Source organism: Lissotriton vulgaris, chromosome 6 (genome assembly GCF_964263255.1).
Source record: "Lissotriton vulgaris chromosome 6, aLisVul1.2, whole genome shotgun sequence".
NCBI classification, from domain to species: domain Eukaryota; kingdom Metazoa; phylum Chordata; class Amphibia; order Caudata; family Salamandridae; genus Lissotriton; species Lissotriton vulgaris.
In genome coordinates, this window is record NC_141694.1 from 1,845,767,538 (window position 1) to 1,845,794,141 (window position 26,604).

General features: G+C 44.6%; 1 protein-coding gene across 2 annotated transcripts in view; it reads left to right on the forward strand.

The window, feature by feature from the left end:
- The window catches only part of MPV17 (mitochondrial inner membrane protein MPV17), a 410,610-nt gene that overhangs the window by 212,590 nt on the left and 171,416 nt on the right, over positions 1-26,604 (forward strand). The window contains exon 3 of one of the 2 annotated variants that reach the window (XM_086928148.1): positions 22,826-22,861. The exons of the other annotated variant lie outside the window; for it this stretch is intronic. Coding sequence (XP_086784274.1) covers positions 22,826-22,861 — 36 coding nt within the window. The remainder of the gene's footprint in view (positions 1-22,825; positions 22,862-26,604) is intronic. 2 annotated transcript variants of the gene reach the window in all.

A 26,604-nucleotide genomic window follows, 5' to 3' on the forward strand; every position in this document is an offset into this window, starting at 1 on the left:
GGTTTTGGTTCCCGCTCAGTCTATCGATTTTCTGGGTTTTCGGATCGATTCCTTGACTTGTCAACTACTCTTACCCAACCAGAAACTCCGTTACATCAGGAGAGAGTTGACGTCTGTTATTTCCAGACAGACTGTGTCGTTGAGGTCGTTGGCGCGTGTAGTGGGCCTTCTGGCGTCCTCCATTCAAGCGATCTTCCCGGGTCCCTTACATTACCGGGCGATGCAACGCTTGAAGATTCAACATCTTCGGAAAGGCCTCCGCTATTCAGATCAAATTCCTCTTTCGGAGGAAGTGCGAATGGAGATGCAATGGTGGCTAGACCACATGGAGGCATGGAACGGTCGAGCCCTGTTCGGGTCTTCTCCAGAGCTGGTGATAGAATCGGATGCCAGCCAATGGGGCTGGGGAGCCCGTTGCGGGTCCATCTCGACGGGGGGTCGTTGGTCTCCCCAAGAATTGTCCCTTCACATCAATTGCCTGGAACTCCTGGCAGGGTCCTTTGCGATCCGGTGTTTTTCCCCCATGCAGGCGAATTGTTGCATCCTTCTCCGGATGGACAACGTGTCGGCAGTCCGTTATGTGAACAAACTGGGCGGGACACGGTCCAAGATTTTAGCGGAGATTGCCAAAGATTTTTGGCATTTTTGCCTTCACCGGAAGATCACAGTTATTGCCGAGTATCTTCCGGGCCGCAACAATCAAGTGGCGGACTGGCACTCCCGTCATCTTCGGGACTACAGCGACTGGAGACTTCACCCTCGAGTCTTCCGTGCCCTTGTTCATCTTTGGGGCCAGTGTCACCTGGATCTTTTTGCATCTCGCCTCAACGCGCAGCTTCCCCAGTTTTACAGCTGGAGACCGGACCCATCAGCTCTGGCCACGGATGCTTTTCTCCAACAGTGGCCCTCGACTCTTTGCTATGCATTTCCCCCGTTCATGATGCTTCCCAGAGTCCTGGCTTACGCCAAACGCTTTCGAGCGGAGCTGATTCTGATTGCTCCCTTGTGGAGAGCTCAGGCATGGTTCCCGGTTCTCCTGGAGATGTGCTGCGCCCCTCCTCTCCTTCTTCCCCAGAAGCGGACTCTGTTGCAGGATCCTCTCGGATCTCCGCATCCCCTCATTCTCGCCGGCACTCTCCAATTACTGGCATGGCGAATTTCGGGGATCGCTGGTCGATCCCAGGCATTTCTAGCGACGCTGCCACCTTTATCAGTAACGCCTGGTCTCCCAATACCCACAAGCGGTATCGGGGAGCTTGGAAACGATGGAGTGATTGGTGTGCTCAACGGGAGGTTGATCCCGTTTCGGCAGATGTCAGTCTAGTTATAAATTTCTTGACTTCTTTGGCCACGTCGGGCCTTGCCTACCGGACTGTTAATAGTTTCAGGTCGGCGATTTCGGCAGGTCACATCCATATTGATGGTAAACCTGTTGGGGAACATCACTTGCTGTCCAAACTTTTGAAAGGCATCCGCCTCGCGAAACCTCCCACACCGAAGTATGTGTCTCTGTGGGATGTTTCGATTGTCCTGAGATTCTTGGAGGCCTGGCCTTCTAATCTTCTTTTGTCCCGGAAACAGTTGTCTGCAAAACTGACAATGTTATTATGCCTAGTTTCTTGCAAACGTGTTTCGGATATTCGGGCTTTGGACCTAGCGGGCCGCTCCTTCACACCAGAAGGTGTTACTTTTACTCTTTCTCGAAGGACTAAAACCAACACCTCATCCATTTCCTATCCTTCATTCCCGGATCACCCCAACCTGTGTGTTGTGCAATGTTTAAAGGATTACGAGGTGAGTACCGCTTCTTTGCGCGCGGATTTGCAAGGTCAGCTATTGATAGCTTTGCAGAAGCCTTTTCGCCCCGTAGCCCCAGCTACATTGGCTCGCTGGGTGCGCTGGCTTATGTCCGAGGCAGGCATTGATGTCTCTGTGTTTGGGGCGCATTCTGCTAGAGGGGCGATGGCCTCCAAAGCCTTTTCTATGGGTGTAACTCTGTTTGATATCATGAGGGCTGCAGACTGGTCTTCGGATTCTGTTTTTAAGCAATTCTATTATAAACCTATTGTTAGTGTTGCCTCTGTTGTAATTGATGAGCTTTGAACAAGCATAATCGGAGCCTCCTGTCCTGACATAGAATTCAAAATTTGCAAACATTCGTGACAAGAATTTTCAATTCTATTAAGGACAAGGAGGCGAGGATTATCCCACCCGGACTATGCTTAATTGATATAAGCATTTACTGTATATCGAATTTGTATTATTACAGTTGTAAAGAATTCTATATTGTTTCCCTTCCCTGTATTTCTTGCTCCCTTGATGTTGGGATATTACGGCTCTGTCTCTGTTTCAGGTTCCGACCAGAAGTGATTTGGTTTTACATCATGAGCCTCACCTGTCTCCTTGTGCACGGACCCCGGATGTTTCCTCCTTTGCGTTGAAGATCTTGTGGATTTCGGCGGCCTGCCTGGAGCTGATTCTGTTACTTTATCTGGGATTATTGTTTGATATCGAACTTGTTACAGAAAGAAAGAGGAAGAAAGACTGATTTGTGGACCTTTTATAGTGTTTCCTGAGGTCATTCCCAAGTGTTCATGGGATTTGTAGTTCTGTTTTTTGATTGGCTGCTGAGCATTTCATTAAAGAAATGAGAAAGCATAATCCTCGCCTCCTTGTCCTTAATAGAATTGAAAATTCTTGTCACGAATGTTTGCAAATTTTGAAGTATCAAGAATATATTTCCAATGTAATAATCACTTCTTAAAAACATCATAAATGTACTAAAAATGTTAATAATATTCAACACATTACAAAAAATAATTAAAAAGTGGCAATGATTTAAGACTTAAATCATTGCCACTTAATTTATTTTTGTATGTTTTTTATGACAAGAAATGATGTGTTGAATATTACGGACATTTTCTTAATAAAATTGTTTTTAAGAAGTGATTATTAAATTGGAAATATGTTCTTGATACTTCTCTTTCTGTTGCGTTTTACATAATGACATTTATTGTGTTCTTTCAAAACTATTCAATTGCCTAGGAGTCACTTTTCTCATACATATTTACCCCGCCCTAGGAATTGTTATATCAATTGTTCAGGGGGTCCTTGCTCTTTTCATTCAGACTTGTGTAGATCCGCTAGGCTTCCTGATTGTATCCGAGGTACAGTGCGAAGGTTCACTCCTGATACAATACATCTAGGGCTGCTTGTACTCCATTCTCAGTTCGCCGCCAGCTTTGTTTAGAATACTTCCAGTGAACATGCAAGCTTGGAAAAAAATTAATTGTAGACCCAGATGCCAACCCCAGCAATGTAGATCTTTCTTGTTACACAGATTTTCAAGCACTAATCGACATTCTAAGAACTCTCCACAATATCTCCCACTAAGATTGCCCCGCAAGTTGTCCATGTAGGGTCAAATAGCATATGGTATGTTGAGTACAGAACAAGACTGCATAACGCAGTGTTTTCGGGCATGTTACAGTTTGTTGCCACCAGTTCTTCTGTAAGTGCAGCCTGCTGTATGGTGGTGGATGGCCGGATGGGAACAGAGGAAGCTGTGAGAAATGAGATTCAAGTCTCATTAAGTAAACTGTGCATGTGCCCTTCCTTCCTCCTCCGCAGAGAGATTAAAAACCGTGCGGTGAGTGACTTTGATGGATGAGGACATGTTTGGGAAGGTGAGTGATGAAGTGATCTTCACAACAGGTGTGTGGAGGTGGAGCGGACATCACCACCTTCTTTGCATGAAACATTTTATTTTCTGTTATTTGTTTTAATGGCTGTATACGTGCCTGAGTAGGTCTCCAGAGTGCGTCACACCACCTCACTGTATTTGGAACCATATGGTACAGTAGTTTCAGAGCTAACATCATCGCACAGTGAAGCATCCTTTGATGCACCTCAACATGATGGACCATGGTTAGATCTTTCGCTACAGCTTTGGAAGAAGAGTATAACATGTACCTCGCCCTTCCTGAGCTAGCAGGACATTCCTACAAAGCTTCCTCCACCTTTTACATGCAGTCAAACTTTGTACCATGATCTGCCGCAAACAGTAGCTCTAAAAACAAGCTGATCTCTATTCACTCACCTCAGGCTACCTGTCTGCCCTGTGCCTGCCCCTTGGCAGTGAAGGCCATTGGGGGACAAGTTAATGGGAACTCAGCCTGTGGGAAACAGATGTTTGAAGTACTTTCCCTCTCTGCTCGTAGCTCAGAGTTCCTGCAGTGGTACATTTTTTAATCTCCTAATGACTCTTTCATTAATTTAAAAGGGCTTGATTTCAACTGGTCAGGGGCCAAGCTTGGTAATGGAATGTAAGAAGAGAGCCTCGGATTTTTAGGTTAATGGGATCCGGTGATGGTTCTGGTTCTAGAGCTGCACACGCCAAGGCTGTGGCGTGTCCGTGCGTCACTCGCATGGAGCCATCCCAAGAATGACACACTTCGCAGCCTGTGCTTCTCTTTGCTGGTGTCTGCAGGGTAGTGGTCAAAAGATACACCCTCTGCTCTTACTGACAATCTTCCATTATTGTGTAGCTTGTCTTCATGTCATTGATCTTGGTCTTCCTTCTAGCTTGTCATCATTTCATTGACCTTGGTCTTCCTTCTAGCTTGTCTTCATGTAATTGCCCTTGGTCTTCCTCCGTGTAGTAGCCTGTTGCTCATCCAGCACCACCTTGAGACTGTTATTGGAAGCATCCTGTTAAGGGTCCGAGTTTTAAGTCTGTGCCTTCACACAAAGCGCATAGAAAGGGCTGCCGTTGTCATTGCTGTCTGCCAGCCATCTGTTTGTCTATCGTCCCTCCTTGCTTCAGCACACAATATTCTTCCCACCTCCTTTAACTCTTTGCCTCTATTCTTTAATATCTGCATCCCTCTCCTTCTAGCCATCTTCTGTCCTCCAGTCTTCCATTAATCCATTCATGCACCCCCTTTCTCTCTCTTCTTCCATCATTCCTCGTCCCTCCACCCCTTATAACTCTATACCCTCAAACTCCTCTCTGCCTTTCTTCCTGTGTCCTGCCCTTCTTGCTATCCCTCCTTAATCCCTTCCATTCTCTCTTGATTCCATACCCCATTCCTGGTGCCTTCATTACTTACCTTATTTGTTTTTCCTTTTCTCTCTCCATAAAACCGCCCATTCCTCCCACACTTTCTTTCATTCTTTATCCCTCCTATCCCCTCTTGAGTCCATACGTCCTCTCTGGTCTTTCCTTCCTTTCTTTTTCCTTTCCCTCTTTTTATTAACACCTTCTCTTCCTCCCTCACTGCTCCCTTTCTTCCCTCCTTCATCCCTCCTATCTTCTCTATACGCCCTCCCTGGTCTCTTCCTTCCTTTCTTTTTCTCTTTTCTCTCTCCATAAAGCATACCCTTCCTCCCCCATTGCTCTCTTACGACCCTCCTTCATCTCTGTCATCCTCTTTTGCTTCCATACTTCCTCTCTAGTTCCTTCCTTTCTTTCTCTTTCCTATCCTGTCTCCTTAAAACCTTTCTTTCTTCCCTCACTGCTCCCTTACTTCCCTCTGTCATCCCTTCCATCCTCTAATGATTCCTTGCTTCCTTATTGGTGCTTTCCTTACTTTCTTTTTCCTTTCCTCTCTCCATAACACCTTCCTCTTTCCCTGCTCCCTACTTCCCTCTTCATCTGTTCCATCGTACCTGATTCCATTCTTGTGTCTTGGTTCTTTCTTTCCTTCCTTCCTCTTTCCTTTTCCCTCCATCATCCTCTCTTGAACCATGCCTTCTCCTTCGTCTCTTTCTTCCTTCCCTTTTTAGGTCTCGGCTAGCGTAGGCTGCGCTTGCGCAGTCTCGCTGGTGAGATTTATGTTTTCTAGTAGTGGGGCTTAAATCCGCCCCTCTTCTCCATTGGCTTGCTACCTAAACGGCGGCCAGCCATTGGAGAAGAGGTTTGTCTGTCAATTTAAGCCCTGTCTTTTTCGGATTGGGGCGTGTTTTTTCGGTTCCTTCTCTCTGTGACGTCTTCAGTCAATCAAAAAAACACCCTCCCCAGTCTGAAAAGGACGGGGCTTACAGACTCATGCGTGAGCCTACCCAATGCTTGTTACTTTGAGACACGTTGTCACGTTGTTTGCTTTCCGCATGGATTTCAGGATTGATGTAAGGTATTACAAAAACCTCGATTCACCGCGATAATCTTTGCCATAGCCATCTATCATGATTAAAATACATTGTTCCTGTAGTTTGTAATGGTTTCCAACATGTGTTTATTTTTTGGGCAGTCGTAATATATTAGATTCCCCGTGTTTTGTATTGTACCTGTCGATATTTTTATTGTAGTAAAGTCGCTGTTATGTGTAAAGTCACCGGAGTCACCGTCCCCAAGACCGATTTATGTTGTATCCAAACTTATAAGATGGCCGCACCCAGTCACACGAGAACAGCGGCTTCCGCTGACCGGGATGTGCTTGCGCAGCCTATCGTTTCCTGTATCTGTGAGGTCGGCTATGTGAACGGATCTCCTGCACCGTTTCGCTTTCCCAATAGGTCGGTAACCTACGCTGGCCAAAAACACCGGTTGCCCCCTCCTCCCCGCCTGGCAGAGACAAGACACACTGCCGTCTGATAAACACAAACCCGCAGGGGGAGAAGTACTGTAGGCAGCTTCCATCACTGTCTACTGTCCAGTTTCCCGTCAGTGCCCCTTTTCTCCCAGACCGGACTATGGTGCTCTCTGATTCCCCTAGCTGATTTACTGTGCGCTGCGGTATGCTGCTGACGGTGTTCTGCCTGCGCCGGGACTGCTCGGAACTCACCTTCTCACTGGACGTGGATCCGGACTTCGAACTCCAGAACTTCTGTGCTTTATGTGAGCTAGAGAGTGGCGTGCCGTCCGTGGAAAGCACTGTGAGTCGGATTTAGAGAATTAGGGTCAGGGCGGTAAATTGGAGAATTGTGTCATCAAACGGGTGAGAGGAAGGGAATCCGGTTCCAAATGTTTGTTGGTTGCTTCTCAGTGTAGTATTAAGTTTGTCAAATGTAAATGTATGTGTCTTGTAAAGCGCACTGCTGCCCTGAGGCGTTGTGGCGCTGTATACCGCCGGGGAACCCATCCTGGCTATCCCTGTGAGATGGTCCCTACTGGGTATCTCCAAGATGAAACCAGGCATCCCCGGCGAATGTGGGGGGCCGTTGTAGAGATGAGGCAAGCTAATGCCCAGAGTTGCCGAGTGTGATCCCTGGTTAGAGTAGGCACCGAGGCAAGAATTATCGAGTCCGCTGACCCTGGTCCACGACCCTGCCGCGTCGGGAATTGAATCCTGGTCCCGGGCCGTTCTCTGCTTCCGGGTCTGCCGCCTCTAAACAGTGAGCCACACCACTCCACTTGTAGAAGGACTCAAAGGTCCTTATACAAATAAGGATATGTTGCTGCTTTGTTATGTAGATACATATAGTCGTCATTGCCACTAATGATAGGTGCGCCCCTGTCGGAGTGCACAGATTTCCGGCGATCTTGGAGTTGGAGCAAGGTATTGCGAGTTTGAGTCAGAAGGCATCTGATTAACGGAACTGCCGTAAAAAGGTGAGATTAGTTGAGCTTCGTTCATTTTAGTATGTCAGCAGCAGTAACTCTGAGCGCAGACCCTGTGAAACAGGAACTGGGGTGGTCTGTTACTGTCTAAATTGAGGTTATTGTATTGCTAAAGCTCGACAAGGTTTGTTTGTTTATCCTACATTTTCTTCATATTAACGGTGGGGCAGGCACTGTTAAAATTCATGGGATTTCTTTGTTTTTGCCTACAGAAACTATGTGACTAAATGCATGCAATGAAAAATCCCTATTCAGACTTGTTTAATTTCTCAGCAGGTCATTGAAATGTGCTTGTTTAACAAAAACAACAGAGCTTAGCTGTGTGTGTGTGTGTGTGTGGCTCTGTGTGTGTGTGTGGCTGTGTGTGTGTGTGTGTGTGTGGTTCTGTGTGGCTCTGTGTGTGTGTGTGTGTGTGTGTGGGTGCCAATGCAATAGGTCTCGAATTTGCAAGAGATTAAGCTATTGGCATTGTAAAGGACAATGCCATTTATTTATCTGTTTTCAAAACCAACACATAAATAACAAGATTTACAATGCAATAGGTCTCGCAGCATTAACGTTTGAGTTACTGGTATTGTAAATGACAATGCTTTGCATAAATTTTTTTATTTTAAATTTGCAATTGGTATGTAAACATTGTTTGTGAAGGAGGAGTATCCCACATGGAGATATCACTCTTCTTCACTCGCTATCGGGCCCAAGTGTCCTAAAAGTAAATTTCCTTACATCCATTTACTGATCCACTCGCACATCGTTGCTAACTGCTATAAAATCTGTATTTCCTCTTAAAAAACCAAACAACCCTAGCCGTTTGCAACCTCATTCAGGTAAACCCATCTACATTTTTTCTCGCACACTTTCTAGATTCTTCTTTCTTCCTCTATTACCCTTTCAATCCAAGTAACAAACTCACATGTCCACTGCTCAATTTTCACTATACTAATCCACCACTAATTCTTTTTGGGGTCCGGAGTAACGTGCCACTCGCCGAAAATCTCTGACGCCTGCTCTGGGGTAGTAAGCACTATATAAATACAATTTCATCTCATTACTTACCTTAATCACTCAGGCATTCACTTCAACTCACGAATGAACGTAGTGCAGCCACAAACATGTCTCCCAGAGTCCTCCACACCTCTCACCCACAGACAATAAGCCATACCACCCAGACCCAACTCCTTGCACTTACAGCTGTTATCAGTCAAGAATCCAAAGCTAGTCACAAACACTCACCTCTAACTGACAACCACTCCTAACTCGTGACTCATCCACTCACCTCCTTTCCCTCATTAGCACCATGGGCACAACGTACTGTCCTGCTTACCACAAATGACACTGACAAAGCTGAGGCGTTGAAGATCTACCTTTAAGCCGGGATCACTGAAGACAGATCAACAGAGAGTCAGGCTGGGAAGAGAGCAGTCTTCCTTCAGCATGTGCGGTGCTATCACATGTGCACACATGTGGAGGAGCCTGTACATGTGTAGACACATGTGTCCGGCCTGATGCGCAGAGGGGGCCCTCCTCCCCCCTGTACAGAAAGGATGGAGAAGGGCCCAGTCCCCTTTCCGTTCCCGGGGGGTCTGCTGCTGGGAGGGGGCAGGGGGGTCACCACTCCTCCCCCTACCCCTCCCCTCCTCCACTGAGCCCCCGCCCCACATGTGCACACTGGGAGGCGGTGACCCACGGCACAGCCGGGCCGGGCCCCCTCCCCCCTACCTACCTCGGCCGGGACAGGCGGCGGTGGCCGCTTCTGGCTCCGGTCCCTGCACGGGCTCCCTCGGCGGGGCGCGCACCGGAAATATTGTATCCACAGCATTGCTGGGTGGGTGACAGTGCCAAGATGCTCCTTGGAGTGAAAGTTGCGCTCTATAAGAATTACATTACATTACATTACATTACAGTACGCATGTGCAAGAGAAACTGTCTCCGCTAAGCCGTGCTCGCGATGGGTCCAGTGCGCATGTGCAGATGGTCTTTGTCTCTTCCAGTGCTGTGATTGGCTCTTGGTCGCTCGTCCTCTGTGATGAGTGGTTTTCTGCCCGGTCACGGGGGGAATGGTCTCGGAGTGCCCCGAGGGACAGCCCCGCGGAGGCTGCAGATGTCCGGAGTGGCGGTAAGTGGGACTTAGTTGTAGGGGGGCGGCTGGGGGGGGTTTGGTGCGCTTGTGTGTGTGTGTGTGCACGCGTGTGTGTGTGTATGTGTGCAACGGAAGGGGGGTGTCTCTGTATGTGTGCGTGCGTGTATGTGCGCTCGTGTGTGTGTCTCTGTATGTGTGGGTGCGTGTATGTGCGCTGGTGTGTGTGTCTCTGTGTGTGCGCATGCGTGCAGGGGGAGGTGTGGCTGTGTGTGTTGGAGCTTCCCAGGAGACAGGAGATGACCACCGCGTGTGCGTTCGCGCGCGGCCCGCTCCAATCCCCGATTTTGGGATGCGCGTGGCCAGCTCTTGTCTCCTGGAAAGCTGAGTCGCTCACAATAGGTCTCTGGCGAGACAGCGCATTTGCGCTGTAAACGCCACGAGACCTAAAAATGTGGTAATTTACAATGCCAATAGCTCTAACTTTTGCAAAGGCGAGACCATTGCATTGTAAATGCTTGTTCTCTTTGCTCTCCTCTCCCCAGAACACTTTCCTCCTCATCACTCCTTTACTTTCCTCCATCACTTTTATCAACTCTTGATTCCATGCCTTCTCTCATTGACCTTCCTTTCTTTTTCCTCTTTTGTTCTCCTCTCTCCATAACACCTTCTCACTCACCGATCTCTTACTTCCTTGCCTTCCTTCCCTTATTCCTAACTTGTTCCTCTACTCCTCTCTCCCGTCTTCCTTCCGTATTCCTTCATCACTCCATTACTTCTTTCTTCTACTCCTTCTTTCCTTACTAATTTTCTTGCTCGCCTGCTTCTTCAACTCTTATCTTTTTTCTTTCTCCCTCCCATCTTTCCTTCCTTGCTTTTTTATCTCTACTTCTTTAACCTCTTTTTCCTTTTCTTTGCAAATTCTTCTCTCGTCCCTTTTCTCCCATTCTCATAACGTCATTCTTCGCCTTTGTTTTTCTTCTTTTCCTTCCCTAAATCATTCCTTCTTTCATTTCTCCAATCGCTCCTTCTCCTTCCCTTTTTTCTCATTCATCCCTTCCCTTCCTTTGCTCATTCTCCCTTCCCTTCCTCCCACCCATACATTCCTCTGTGCAACCGTCCAATCCATCATCTCCTTCTTTCTTTCACCGTTCTCTTAATTTATTTTTTATTATGTCTATTGATTTCTAATCAATTACCTTTGCAGGTTTCCGGCTCCCCGTGCAGCCTGGCGCCGCCCGTAAAGCACAACACCGCCGCGTTCCCACGCGGTTTGTGTTTAAACCGTAATCAATTAAAGGCCGCAGACAGTGCAGACTCTAACAAGATCAGAGGTGGCAGCTGCTGCAGCAACCGAGATCGATAGCCTGTAAACCACGGCACAACTACAGCAATTAATCCAATGACACGTCAACAATCTTAAATTATGTATAAAAAACAGTCACATTATAAATAGTAATACGCAGAGCACAAGTTAATCTATAGGACGTGGACTGAGGGTAGGGTTAATCTATAGGATATAGGTGCATGTGAAAGGTTGCAGTGAAAGCATCTATAGGACGTAGGGTCTTCACCTTCAGGACACAGAGGATTATGGGTAGGGACACAGCAATCCTCTGTAGAGTATGAAGGCCGACGGTAACTATAGGACAGAGGGATCTCTAGAAACATAACGTGTATTTGTAACGCGCATCTTCACCCTTGGGTATCTTGGCGCTGAATAACAGATGTTTATTGGTACCCAACTCAATGGTACTCATTCTATCGACCTCAGGTGGATGAAAGGCTGAGTAGACCCGCCGGGATTTGAACCTGTGAGCATGAGGTCGAACACAGGCCCCTGCAGTGGCGCATTTGTCCACTGGACCACCAGGGACGATGAGATAATCTATAGGACAAAAAGGAATCCGATAAGGTTCAGTACGATGCTCCTCAGGATCTAGGGCTATAGTAGAGGAATCTGTCAAACCTGGGGACAGACACACCGAGATAATTTATGGGATATAGGCGATCTGACATGATCTGTTGTACATATTGGTCTGTATCAAGGTTATTTTATAGGATGGGTATCATCTAATCTGCAGGGGGTAGTGTGAGTATAGGACCCTGAGGGCTGGGGCAGGAGTGTGGAATTCCTATAGCCCAGGACATATTGTTTGGGGTCAAGGACAACACATTTTCATGTTTATTTTGTCCTTGGGGAAAGTAGGCCCAACCCCTTTGGTTGCGAGATTACAGTACCACAATATAAATTAGGGCAGGGCATTGTCTGCAGAGAAGTTAATATCTGTGTTCATATGTTAATGCTGTTCGTACTTGTATTTATAGTTCATTAATACAAAGGCTTTATTATTAGTGTGACCACTCTCAAGAAATGTAAATTCAGACTGTACAATTGACGGTAGTTCCAGTATAAAAATCTGTACACACGTTTGGAAAGTTTAACAATATAAGACTACATATAATGCTTCTAGGATGCTCTCTGATTAGATGCAAATATATGCAAAAGCTTGAAAGCAAGATTGATGATTCTTTGCTTTCAAAATAAAATGTTCATAAAAAAATGAAACTAGGAAAAAACGTTTTGCTAAACTACTATGAAATTTTAGGTACCATTTATTTGAAGCATATTTTAGTAAAATATGTTGATGCATGCTAGTATTTTTTTAAAAAAAATCTTCAAACAGAAAATCAGTGTAACCAGTTCCAACAAAATATAGGAAACATACAAATAAACAAGTATTGGCAAAGCCAATAAATATGACATTGGTGGTCAGTCTTTTGGTTTTGTCAATGTGTGTCTTGTTTTGACGTGGTTTTTGTAAAACATTATTGTTGTGGGAGGTGCCAGGCCCTTATTATAACAAACATTGGCAAAAGCCAGAATATTTTTGTTCTCGAAAACCACACATTGCCGCAGTAGTTCCAGGCACTGAACAAAACTAATTTGCATGCCTATATGCTCCTTGTGAAAGAACATAATGTTGTCACTCGCAGTGAACCTGACGAGTAGATCGAAAGAGAGAGAGGTAGAATTTTAATAAAAAACAAAAGGTCTTGGTTAACGGCAGACCTAAATAGGGGTCCAATTTGTAAAGAAAGTCACCGAAGTGTATCCATAGTATGTCCTTGCATTAGTGCAGATTTATGGCTTTCATCAATTGACAAGAATTTACAGATGTAGGTCAGGTAATCATACTTCTAGAAAAAATTTGTGAACCGCATTTTAGCAAAAGCAAATATGTATGTGTAAATTTGCTAATGCGAAAATCTATTGAGCGGTAACAAGATCACTTTCCCACCAACCACCTTTTTCCCTAACCCTGGAAGAAGTTTGATTTCTGCCCTTGTCAGGAGTAAATTTCCAACCTTTCTTTGTATGGGAAAATATTAGAGATGAGCTAATGAAAACCCATAAAAATGCAAGTTAGTAGCTTTGCAGACTCATAAGGGCATTCCAAACATGGGCAACTGTTGCTTACCGCTACTTCCAGCCACAGTATGTTGGACTGTGGAAAGGTGGCAAAGTAAGGGAATTGCTAGTATTCAAACCCTACTATGGTATGAGCCGTGGCATAATCAGAGAGGCTATTAGAAGAGCTCGTATATAATGAGATTGCTGCCGTCATTTGTGGCCACACTACATGGCACCAAAGGGACAAGTGGATTTTGTTACAGGACAAATAGATTTATGAAGCAGCCTGTACCATGGACAAGTAGATATTTTATTCAATTCCACGCCCCTAGTGCTGAGGGTAGGGACATTGACACAATCTATAGAACATATGATAGGAACACGCAGCAAGGTAATCTACAGGACATAATTTGCGGTAGGGACAGGAAGGTAATCTATACGAGATAATGGGCAGTAAGAGCAGTGAGATAATCTATAGAAGATATGATAGGAACAGGCAGCAAGGTAATCTACAGGACATAGCTTCTGATAGGGTGAGGGAGATAATCTATAGGACATAGCTTGGGGTAGGGACAGGGAGGTGATCTTTAGGACATAGTGGGGAATAAGGGCTGTGAGACCATCTATAGGAGATAGTGGTCAGTAAGGGCAGTGAAATAATCTATAGATTGTGGATGCTGGTGTAAGGCCAAAGGGAGAGCTGTTTGGGCCCTGGATTAGGGAAAGTGCTGTTATGTGTAGTGATGAGGGGTCAGGTGTATGGAGGGGGACAAATGCTATAATCCATAGGGGACTGCGATAGGGATGGCGGGGTACTGAAGAGCCCGTAGGGTACTATAGTAGAGAAAGGAGATAAGCTATATCACATATGGGCTGTAATTGCCCATATTCTATAGGGGGCTACAGTACGGAGGGGAGGGAAGCAATGTCAGCTATAGTTAATGCAGTAGGAGCTGGAGGTAGTGTATGGCCCGTAGGTGGCTGCAGAAGGAGCTCGAGGTAGTTTATGGCCCATAGGTGGCTGCAGTAGGAGCTGGAGGTTGTGTATGGCCCGTAGACGGCTGCAGTAGGGAGGGCTGGTAGGCTATAGACCTTAGGTGACTGCAGTAGGAGCTGGAGGTAGTTTATGGCCCATAGGTGGCTGCAGTAGGGGCTTGAGGTAGTGTATGGCCCATAGGTGGCTGCAGTAGGAGCTTGAGGTAGTTTATGACCCATAGGTGGCTGCAGTAGGAGCTTGAAGTAGTGTATGGCCCATAGGTGGCTGCAGTAGGAGCTTGAGGTAGTTTATGGCCCATAGGTGGCTGCAGTAGGAGCTGGAGGTAGTGTATGGCCCGTAGACGGCTGCAGTAGGGAGGGCTGGTAGGCTATAGACCTTAGGTGACTGCAGTAGGAGCTGGAGGTAGTTTATGGCCCATAGGTGGCTGCAGTAGGGGCTTGAGGTAGTGTATGGCCCATAGGTGGCTGCAGTAGGAGCTTGAGGTAGTTTATGGCCTATAGGTGGCTGCAGTAGGAGCTTGAGGTAGTGTATGGCCCATAGACGGCTGCAGTAGGGAGGGCTGGTAGGCTATAGACCTTAGGTGACTGCAGTAGGGAGGAAACATAGCCTATAGCCCGTACTTGGATGCAGTAGGAGCTGCTGGAGGTAGTGTATGGCCCGTGGTGAGGGTAGTTTATAGCTCATAGGTTGCTGCAGTAGGTCTATAACCATAGGTGGCTGCGATAGGGAAGGAGGTAGGCTATGGCCCATAGGTGGCTGCAGTAGGAGCTGGAGGTAGTGTATGGCCCGTAGACGGCTGCAGTAGGGAGGGCTGGTAGGCTATAGACCTTAGGTGACTGCAGTAGGGAGGAAACATAGCCTATAGCCCGTACGTGGATGCAGTAGGAGCTGCTGGAGGTAGTGTATGGCCCGTGGTGAGGGTAGTTTATAGCTCATAGGTTGCTGCAGTAGGTCTATAACCATAGGTGGCTGCGATAGGGAAGGAGGTAGGCTATGGCCCATAGGTAGCTGCAGTAGAGGTGGCTGCTGTGAGAGGGTAGGCTATAGCCCATGGGCGGCAGCAGTAGGTGTTCCAATGCCGACCAGCCTAACACCGCAGGAGTGAAGAACGTCCCAATCCTCTACCCTTGCCGTAAACCCCCAACACCCGCGATCAAACCGGGTGGTGGAGAACACGACTACGGGAGAAGGTGGGTAACAAAACAAGGGAACCCAAGGTCTTGGGGAACACAGCTCGTCTCCTCTGTTTTCTTGCCAGCTGACAACTTGACTCAGACGAGACCGCTATAAATGAAAAAAAAGGGGACAAGATTAAACACACCCCTACTAATATTACCAGTGCCAAGTACACACACGAACCACCGACCTCCCTGCTTACCCCAGTTAACAAATGCGAGTGGCCTGTTACGAAACAGGATTTCTTCCACTGCAATCGTATTGGTTGTTTCTTTGCGTAACCCCAGACCAACCACGTCCCCTCGGGAAACACCGAGAACGTCAAAGGAGGTGGAATGCACAAACATAAGACAAAAAGGGACAGGGGAAAAAAGGCATCAAGGGAATTCGAAAGACACCTAAAAAACCCATGGAATCTAATAAAAACACGAAGGTAGCACAAGAAAACGGCCGTTATTCAGCTCCTTCGTGAAACCACCCAAACAATATACAACAAGGTGGTTTGGATACAAAAAGAGGTAAATAACAGGACGCTTGAACTCTAGGAAACGCAGCCGCGAATCCAGAACGTCACCGATGATCAAAAACAGGTCCCCAATAAGGGTTCAGCAACACCCAATGGAATAAGAAACAGGGGAACAGGGAAAAAAGGGAATCAACACCCAGCACTTGAAAAGACCGCTGGAACAGAGCTCCAAGGAAAGGGAACAAGGTAGAACAACAGGAACAGGAAACACACGGCAAGGGACCATAGTAGAAACCAAGCACCTGTTTCCTGTTGGTCGCCCTCTTTTAAAGCGAGCTCTAGGGAGCATCTATAAATTCGCATATGTACTTGGCACCTTAAGCTAAAACCAATGAACGGGAAACTAGACAGAAGGCACCAGGCCCCCCTGAACCCCAACAGTAGGGAGGTGGAAGTAGTCCATATCCCATAGGTGGCTGCAGTGAGGGGGGTAGGCTATAGCCTGTAGGTGGCTGCAGTAGGGCAGAAAGTAGGCTATAGGCCATAGGTGGGAGCTTTAGGGAGGGGAGGAAAGCCATAGCCCATCAGTGTCTGCAGTAGTGAGGTGTGGTAGTCTATAGCCCACATGTGACAGCAGTAGGCAGGTGGGGGTAGGATGGAGCCCATAGATGGCAGCAGTAGGGAGCTGGGGGTAGGCTATAGCCTGTAGGTGGCAGCAGTACAGAGGGGCGGTAGGCTATAGCCCATAGGTGGCAGCAGTAGGGAGGGGAGATAGGATATAGCCCATAGGTAAAAATGGTAAAGAGTTGGGGGTAGGCTATAGCCCATTGGTCGCTGCAGTCGGGAAGGAGGTAGGCTATCGCCCATAGTTGGCTGCAGTGAGGGGGTAGGCTATAGCCCTTAGGTGGCTATAGTAGGGAAGAGTGGTAGGCTATAGCCCATAGGTGGCTGCAGTGAGGGTGGGGGTAGACTATACTGTAATCCGTTACGGTATTGAAACTGGGACAGTTGGGATCTGTAGCCTTTTATAGTGATAGAACATAGACAGTTTGGTGATCTCTAGTCGTTTACGATGCTAGGACAGTTCAGTGATCCGTAGCCCTTCAGGGTGTTTGGGCAAGAACTGTTCACTGATCTGTCACCCTTTACGGTATTGGGACAGTGACAGTTTGGTGATCAGTAGCCCTTACGTGTGCTGGGACAGTTCTGCTATCTATAACCCTTCAGGGAGTTTGGACAGTGACTGTTCACTGATCTGTCACCCTCTACGGTATTGAGACAGTGACAGTTCTGTGAACAGTAACTCTTAGGTGTATTGGGACAGGGACAGTTCAGCGATCAGTAACACTTTTGGGTGTTTAGATAGGGACAGTTCAGTGATCTTTAACCCATTACGGTGTTGGGATAGGGAGAGTTGGGTGATAGGATCCCTTTAGGGTTTCGGGACAGTTCTGCTGGGATAGGGACAATTCAGATCTATAAGCATTTAGGGTATTAGAACAGGGACAGTTCAGTAATCTAGCTGTTTATGATGCTTGGACAGGGACAGTTCAGTGATCTACAACACTTTAAGGTGTTGGGACAGTGACAGGACAGTAATCTGTAACTTTTTGAGGTGTTGGATAGGGACAGTTTAATCATCTGTAGCCCTAAAGTGTGATGGGACAGTGACCGTTCAGTGTTCTATAACACTTTAGGGTGCTGGTATAGGAGGATCATAAAGCAAATAGGATGGTGATACAGAGTGCGAGTTATGTTATTTAAAGCATTTTTAGTGCGCGCAGCTACCCCAAGGGGTTTTCTGTCGCAAAGTGTAAGTAGGGGAGATATCAGAAAGGTAGTCTAAGTAGCGAGTTAAACCCTGCGTAAAGCAAGAAGGGATGTCGCGTCTCTCAAAGAAGCTGAAAGGGAGTTCCAAAGTTGAGGGCCGATATAGGCAAAGGAACGACCTTTCATGTGAGTCAACCGGAATCTTGGTACAGTAAACCGAGCCTGTAGAGAAGATCTCAGAGGGTGGAATGGATGGTATAGATGGACTAGATCCAGGAGATATTTGGGAGACATTCCGGATTTAGCCTTAAACATGTAGCATAGCGCTTTAAACTTGATGCGATAAGCCGCAGTAGGCCAGTGCAGCTCACAGAGATTGTTGGAAGTTGAGGTGAACTTGGGTAACCGATAGAGAAGCCTGGCGGCTGCATTCTGCACAAGCTGTTGACGATGAATGGTTGATTTGTCGGCACCCAAGTATAACACAATGCCATAGTCCAATCTGGAAATAATAAGTGGTTGGACCACAGTCCTTTGTGATGAGAAGGGGATCAGCCACAGGATATTTTTTAGCCATTTGAGTACCGCAAAGCAGGTAGCCATCACTTTGGCCACTTGTTCTTTCATGGATAATGATTCGTCCACAATAAAACCCAAGTTCTTAACCTTGCTTGAGGGATTAGGAGGAGCACCTACCTCGGCGTGCCAATGACGCTGTCCCCATAAATCCGGTCTTTTGCCCAGAATCATGAATTCTGTTTTATCCCCATTGAGCTTGAGCAGGTTTTTATGCATCCAAAGAGAAATCTTTCTCAAACCCAAGCTGAGATTAAAAGACCCCTGCTCCTGCGTGGACGACAGAGAGAAAATAATCTGAGTGTCGTCCGCTTAGGAGAAGAGAGACAGCCCAGCGGATTTCGCCACCTCCGCAAGCAGGCAGATGTATATGTTAAATAGCAGTGGGCTCAACACCGAGCCTTGCGGGACTCCCGAAGAAAGAACATGGAAATCGGACCTGGCAGAAGAAGAGGTGACCTGAAAGGATCGGTCCATAAAGAAGGAACAAAACCACTCCAGGGCCACTCCATCAAGGCCAAGCGCCATCAGCCCATCCAGGAGGATATACTGACACACTGTGTCAAAGGCAGCGCTAAGATCTAATAGGATGAGTGCTGTTGTTTCTCCCTCACCCAAGTGCTGCCATAACAACTCGGTTACCCGCAGGGTAGATTCTGGAGAGAAGCAGGAATAAAGGGACCCCCTCAGTAATTCTTCTAGGTCAGGGAAAAGAGGGGACTAAATGAACACAACACTATAAAGTTTCCCTCAAAGACCATCATACTTTACCCAACGACATTGTTCATATTATGTTCGTATTCTTCATAAATCAAAGATTAAAGTACAACAGTGAAGACAAAAAAATCATCTCATTGTGTCTTTTATTTTCTCAATGCACTTATCTTACTATTTTTCTTTTCTCATTATTTCACGTTTATCAAGAGATAATTTTCTTTTTTCTCACATTTCATATAATTTCTAAAAAATACATACATGGTAAGCAGTTCATAATCATGAATGCATTTCCATAAAGTTAATACAAGAATCAATTCAAGAAAGTTTCATAACAAGTATATACAACAAAACACCCCTGGATACCATTCGATATACACAATCACACATAAAACATTCATATCATCCAATCTCACTCATACAATATCTGTACAGGGTTGAGTTTTATGGGACAGACAGGAATCTCTGCCTCTAATCCAGTCTTAGTGTGAAGCACAAGACTACGCACTCGGTCGACACGCGTTTCAGTGGGTTTGGAGTTGTAAAAAACCACCTTCCTCAGGACCTATCCAGATGCGACCTTTCATTTCCCAGGGGACCTAAAAATATATAAAAAATGTCACCACCATTGCACTCACAAAATAAGGTTACAAGTATTCAGTACTAATTCATTATCGACCTCAGCAAGGACATTCATATGTGACTGCAAACCATATATCATTGCCCTAACCACAATCATTCCAGAGAAGAACGTTTGGAAAATTTTGATATAAGAAAATAATAGGAACATCAAAACAGTCCAAGTTTAGCAATCTATTTAGAGATCAGTCAAAAAAAGGGGAAAGAAAAGAGTGTGCTATAATTATCCGGGGTCAGCCGACTTAACTGGTTTAGACACCATCACCATCACCGTGGGAAAAAAAGTAGCATGTGATCCTTAATTGGGCACCTAATATCCCATAGGTATCACTACCTTCATATTCACTTACATCCTGTCAAAAGGGAAATTTTATCTCAGCTAGTTTCTTCATCGTGGGGAAGCCTCAAAGTGCCACTTTGGATGTCATCCGATATCCGGAAAAAACTTGTTTAAATTGCCTGCAACCAAAAATTTAAAATTGTCTATAAGTCTATGGCCATCTAGTATAGTACGATCATAGACTATCTTGGCAATGATGTCTTACCCAATTGGCAGTAAGATTATGCTCTCCCTAATTGTAATTCCTCTCATGTATAGTTATGGATGGCCGAAACTTCGAATATAGACTAGGGAAGGAAATGAGACAAAGCCCATAGTTGACCAGCTAGTAACAATACATTTTATAGTTTTAGAAAGTCGCATTCTAACAGTTACTGACCTTATTTGTGGCTTCAAATAGTGTTTTACTATATATCTTTTTGCTCTCTCATATGGCTTGGCAATCACTCCAAGCCTATAGGAAATATCAACAAAGATGACTATGATCTCTATAGATTGCTAAACTTGGACTGTTTTGATGTTCGTATTATTTTCTTATATCAAAATTTTCCAAAAGTTCTTCTCTGGAATGATTGTGGTTAGGGCAATGATATATGGTTTGCAGTCACATATGAATGTCCTTGCTGAGGTCGATAATGAATTAGTACTGAGTACTTGTAACCTTATTTTTTGAGTGCAACGGTGGTGACATTTTTTATATATTTTTAGGTCCCCTGGGAAATGAAAGGTCACATCTGGATAGGTCCTGAGGAAGGTGGTTTTTTACAACTCCAAACACACCGAAACGCGCGTCGACCGAGTGCGTAGTCTTGTGCTTCACACTGAGACTGAATTAGAGGCAGAGATTCCTGTCTGTCCCATAAAACTCAACCGTGTACAGATATTGTATGAGTGAGATTGGATGATATGAATGTTTTATGTGTGATTGTGTATATCGAATGGTATCCAGGGGTGTTTTGTTGTATATACTTGTTTTGAAACTTTCTTGAATTGATTCTTGTATTAACTTTATAGAAATGCATTCATGATTATGAACTGTTTACCATGTATGTATTTTTTAGAAATTATATGAAATAATGTGAGAAAAAAGAAAATTATCTCTTGATAAACGTGAAATAATGAGAATAGAAAAATAGAAAGATAAGTGCATTGAGAAAATAAAAGACACAATGAGATGATTTTTTGTCTTCACTGTTGTACTTTAATATTTGATTTATGAAGAATATGAAAAATGTCGTTGGGTAAAGTATGATGGTCTTTGGGGGAAACTTTATAGTGTTAGATTCTGTTGAGAAACGTGCCCTAAAACTGGACTCGGAAGGATTAAGGAACTTCTGGGATTCCACAAAAGAGGTCAGCTGGCTATTAGCACGCTTCCCCAGGATTTTAGAGAAAATGGGCAGGAAAGAAAAAGGACAAAAATTAGAAAGGTTAGTAGGGTCCAGATCCGCTTTCTTTAGGAGAGGAAGGACCATTGTGTGTTTCCATTTCTGGGGAACTACCCCTGCATTAGGAAGGTCCATGATCATGGATAAAAGGCAGGGGTCTAACTGCTGAACCAAATGGGAAGGAAGAGGGTATAGGGGGAGCCTGATTTAATGGAGTGGAGAGTGTAATTAAAGGACATAGTATGCAAAGGAAGCCAGGTATTGAGTATAGGTGAAGGGCTAACAATAGACTGCAGGTTAGATTCATTAGCAGAAACAAGGTTCTGAGTAACTGCCGGAAACTCTGCATCATCCAATTGCACTTTCTGTTAGAGATTTCTAGCCAGTTGGGAATGAATATTTTCAACTTTTTTAATAAAAAAGAGGGCAACTTCCTCACATTGAGTGTGGAAGAGAAGAAGGGAGGTTGACAGCTTACAGGGGTCCAGCAGCCCCTTCACTACCTTAATAAGTATTTTTGCACAGTTTTGGACTTCTATTTTCTAAATCTTTTTTGAGTAGAAATCGGCACGAGCAGATTTGCAAAGCCCATGATATTTGTTTGGAGGATTTTGTTATTAGTTTTGGAGACTTCTGTGTAAGATTTACTCTAAAGCCTTTTGAGGACCTTGCAATGTTTTTTTTTGTTGCATGTTAGCGTTTCATTGAACCGAGGGGATCAAGGCAAACACCAGCCAGAGCTTTTTACAGAGGCCGGAAGACATTTGTCTACAGCTCCCATAAGCCAGGTATGAATAAGATCCTGGTCCGAGGCCAATACTTGTTTACTGTCCGGTCTAGTGTCATGAAGTTCATTATTAAGGGTTACAGCTCACATGGGCATTGATGGGTTAGGACTTGCTCACTACCACCCGCTACCACATATTTCTGTTCTGAGCTTTCACTTTACAATTTTGCGGAATGGGCTCCAAACCTCTTAATGCAAAAAAACAAATTGTGTTAAAAACCATAAGTCCACCTCACCCCATGTAACTCAGTCTACGAAACATGTTAAACTGTAGTGGTACTGAGCATTTTGGAAGTCAAGAGATTACTTTAAAACAAACGCTTAGCTCATGTTAATACCACCAATGGTTAAATTCAGTATGCATGCTAAAATTAAAGACCAGCACTCAGTTGTGGTACATGCGGTCAAGCTTCAAACCATTTCTTTAATTTTTAGTGAAACTGCTTCACCTACTGGCCACCTACAAAAATGGTGTAACATAGTGGATAATCAGTGCTGCACGGGCCCTGTAATGTATGCATTAGTGGAATGCATGTTTTACTTGTCAGCTCTCCCTCTTTTTTGAAGTGGGTCTCTCTGCAACAAAACCTATTTCACAACTGTTTTAAGGTTATTAGGTAATCCTGTTGTAGGTTAAAACCTATAATAAATGATGAAACCCCACCGAAAGTGAAACAGCCCTTATCAGTGTAGAAATAGAAACACTGATAAACACAGCACAACCCCAAACTAAAATGCTCTTCAAAGATAGGAAAGTAAGAGAGAGTGAATAATTGTATTTCTTTTTGAAGAAGCCAACACAATGTAACTTTGTTATACAAAGAACAGTAAGAAAAGTGTTCTAAGATTATTCTACTTGAGTTTAATTGTTTAGGGATGACACTAAAATATTGTCTCTTCTTCCTTTTGTTTCTTCCAGTTGTATATGATTGGATTAAAGGCTCAGGGCTTAGAGGTATGTTTGAGCTCTGATCTATTTATTTTATACACTATAGACAATCAGGGAAAATTAAAATCACATTTGATCCCTTGGCAGTGTTTAATTCTTTTATTGATTAGTGAAGTAGCTGGCTCATAAGAATATTGACCAATATGACTTATCACAGTTAATTGAAGACTTTAAATGGGCAAGCCCTTTGATACATCAGCCCTCTTTTCTAACAAGTCAGTATTGATGCAGGACACCTGCCAAACACCCTAGGCTTTAAACATTTAATGCAAGGTATAGTACCTGTGCAAAGACCACTGTCACCATGCACATATTAGTGGTAAAAACATGACACAATGTTTGACATGCCAACAAAAGTCAGAGCTGCAAGATGTCCCATTGTTATGTGTGATTTAAAGTGAGAAATTTGCTTTCGGGACACTTGGCAGCTATGAATATCCACACAACAGCAGCACCACCTTAACATAGTCAGGCACGGGGTACAGAATAACGGTGGCAAGCATGGTTAACACATTCCATTTCAAGTGACGTATGGTGCAGAGATGCAAATTAATCAGGTGTAATTCAGAATGTTGACCACCCCTCCCCTACAGTATCTTAATTTTCAGTAAAGAGTAGGCGAATAACCCCCAACGGTTTATAGGAATTTGTTTATGAAAACATTTGAACATAACACTTTTATTTGATTGATCCATCATTAGTCCTGTAAACCGGACGCCGTCCTAACAGAGTGAGTTTGAAAGGTAATGAAGTGAGAGAGAGGGTAGTGAGATGTAAGTGTGAGCGAAAGTGCAATAAACAGACATCGTGTGCTTAAGACAGTGCACCACAAGTTCATTGGACACTGCCAAGGGGAAGACACTACAGACCCTGCATTACTTCTTCTTTAAATTAAATATGTGCTTCATAATAATCACTGCAAAACATAGCATGTTTTATAAACACTGGTAAAACACTGTTTTTGTCTATTTTAGGGATTAGGCAGTGGCATAAACACAAGTAAGCACTGATTTTGAAAAGTTTGGAAATTACTGAGAAAACACCACTGAAATCCACAAAAAATAAACACTGAAAGGAAGACTGCCGAGACACTAGCATGGGAGACATTGAAACAGGAGCACCAATACTGACATGGGAACAGTCACAGTGGAACGCTGACATGGGACATGAACACTAATAGTGCGGCACAAACAGGGGGCAGTTTCATTGAGGCACCATCACAGAAACACTAAGAAATGAGAATACAGACACCAAGATAGTGACACTGGGACACAATACCAGAACAGTCACACAATCTATGAACACTGATACAGGCACAATGAAGCGGGACACAGCGCACTAGTGTACTGACTTGACTACTGCCAGTGATGAAACAAGGGCACTGATATGGAGAAACTGCAGTTACGAGAACACTGACACGGGTACTAACGCTGACATGAAATAGTTGACATGGGAACAGTCACACTGGAAGGCTGACGAGAGGGACAAACAGAAATGGTGGGGCACTAGACACTAACACAAGAACACTAAGAAATAAGAATACTGCCACCAAATTAGCAACACTGGGACACAATACCACAACAGTGACACAACCTAGGGACACTAATACAAAGACACTGACTGTGTGTGGGGGGCAAAGCTGACACTAAGATACTGACAAAACACTGGAACAGTAGCACAGGGCACTAACAGGGAGGACCCAACACTGGGGTATTGACCTTTAGTTAATGGTGGTGACACAGAGAAACTCACAGAGGGACATCAGTATTAATACTGACTCTGACACTAACATGGACATTGGGTACCACAGCTCTGCCATGAGTGACTACTATAGTGGCTCTGCATAGGTACACAGACACGGACACGGAAACAAGGGGACACTGACATTGGGATGCTGACACTGACACAAAGTGAAACAGAGGATCTGACATTGGAATGCTGGCACTGGGGAAATGGCACATATATTTCGATATGGATACTGGCCAATGAGAGGGGGGCATTGAGATGGCAAAAGTGTTACCTGTGGACATAGTTACGCCAATGATAAAATGAGGGCGTTTATTTTTGGACACTGATATGTGGACACTAAAGGAGGGACATTGTGACTGGCACTGATATTGGGAGACTGACACTGTGACATAGGCAGTGCAACATTCAGGGGGACTGTATCACCAACACAGGCACTAAAATGTTCAAATCAAGTCAAATCAAAAATCTTTATTCGGTTGTAGAATTTACAATCATAAAAGTACAATTCTTAAGTACATATTTAAAAACTTTACAATCAATTCATTTCATATGGCAAATAATGACACAGTATACAGTACGAAGAAAAGGGTGGTACATCAGACACTATGAGCATGATCAATATTTGGCTAAAAACATAAATAACTGTGTTCTTAAATAAAAGCACCTAAAACATTCGCAGCATAATTAACCATCCATACTTTTCCTGAAGCAGATGGCTTTTTTAAAAAAGTTACAGACAAATAATGTACAATCGCTATTCAGTAGTTGTAAATAGTAAAGTGCAGGTTTAATTTGTGCAAAACTCAATTTTTTAAGGCACGGTTTAAGATATAATTTCCGTGGGATGGAATAATAGGGGCAGATAAAGAGAAAGTGTGCCAGATCTTGAGGAGACTTTCCGTCGCAGCCACAAGCTGGCAACACTTCACCCCGTTGAGCCCCACTTGGTACTGCCAGTAGAAGATGATAAAGATCAAAACGGAACCTTATTAGCAGAAACCGTTCATAGCTAGTCATCGGCCATATCAGGTAAGGTTCCAGTTGTGGACATGTTTTTAATAGTAAGTGTTTCCTCACACTGGCCTTCTGTATCTCAACCTCTTCTCTGTCAGTACATCTTAACAATAGTATAGCATTCTTGACAGAAATAACATCAGATTTTATAATTGAGTTGGGAGCATAAAACAGGTCCGGCCGACCAATTGCCGTTAAACAATCCTTTATGTACTTCACCCATGGTACTTTGAACCTCCCGTCTAGCTATAAGGCTTCTTTCAATAGGGCATGTGTTAGTGGAATGTCAGTGTTAAGCCAACAATTCAGCCAGCACAAAACAGGACTTACTGCTATTCTGTCGCCTAAATAGGGGATCCCCAACTCCTCATGTACAGAGTAGTTCCCAGTACCCCTTGGCAGCCTCAGAGTCTTTTTCAGGAAGTTATTTTCTGTAACCTCTAGGTCTTTAATCTTACGATAGCCCCAGAGCTCGCTCCCATAGCAGGCGACAGCAACACTTTTTGCCTGGTACAGTTTAAGCAATGCGGCCGTAGGGCAATTGCCGATTTTTTTTGCAAAGCCAAGAATGGCCGCATTAACCCTTGTTGTTTCACCCTTCTTTTTAGAGACTGCTGGGCCCCACGATAGTTTATGATCTAGCAGGACCCCAAGGTATGAGAAGGAGTTAGTTGATGGGATTTTTTCCCCATTTATGCTAAAGGAATCAGTTTTCCGGGTTCCCTTTCCTGTTTTCATGACGTAGGACTTGGAATTATTTATACTCAGGCCACGTGACTCCATAAATTTATAGAAGGAATTTAATAATTTCTGTAGACCGATTGCTGTTCTAGATATGAGAACAGCATCGTCAGCATAGAGTAATACAGGTACCCCTTTGCGCTCAACTAGGGGGTAATCTGCTTCTGTGTTTAAAAGAAATTCCTCCAATTCATTTATGTACAGGTTAAAGAGGAATGGGGCCAGGATACAGCCTTGTCGAACTC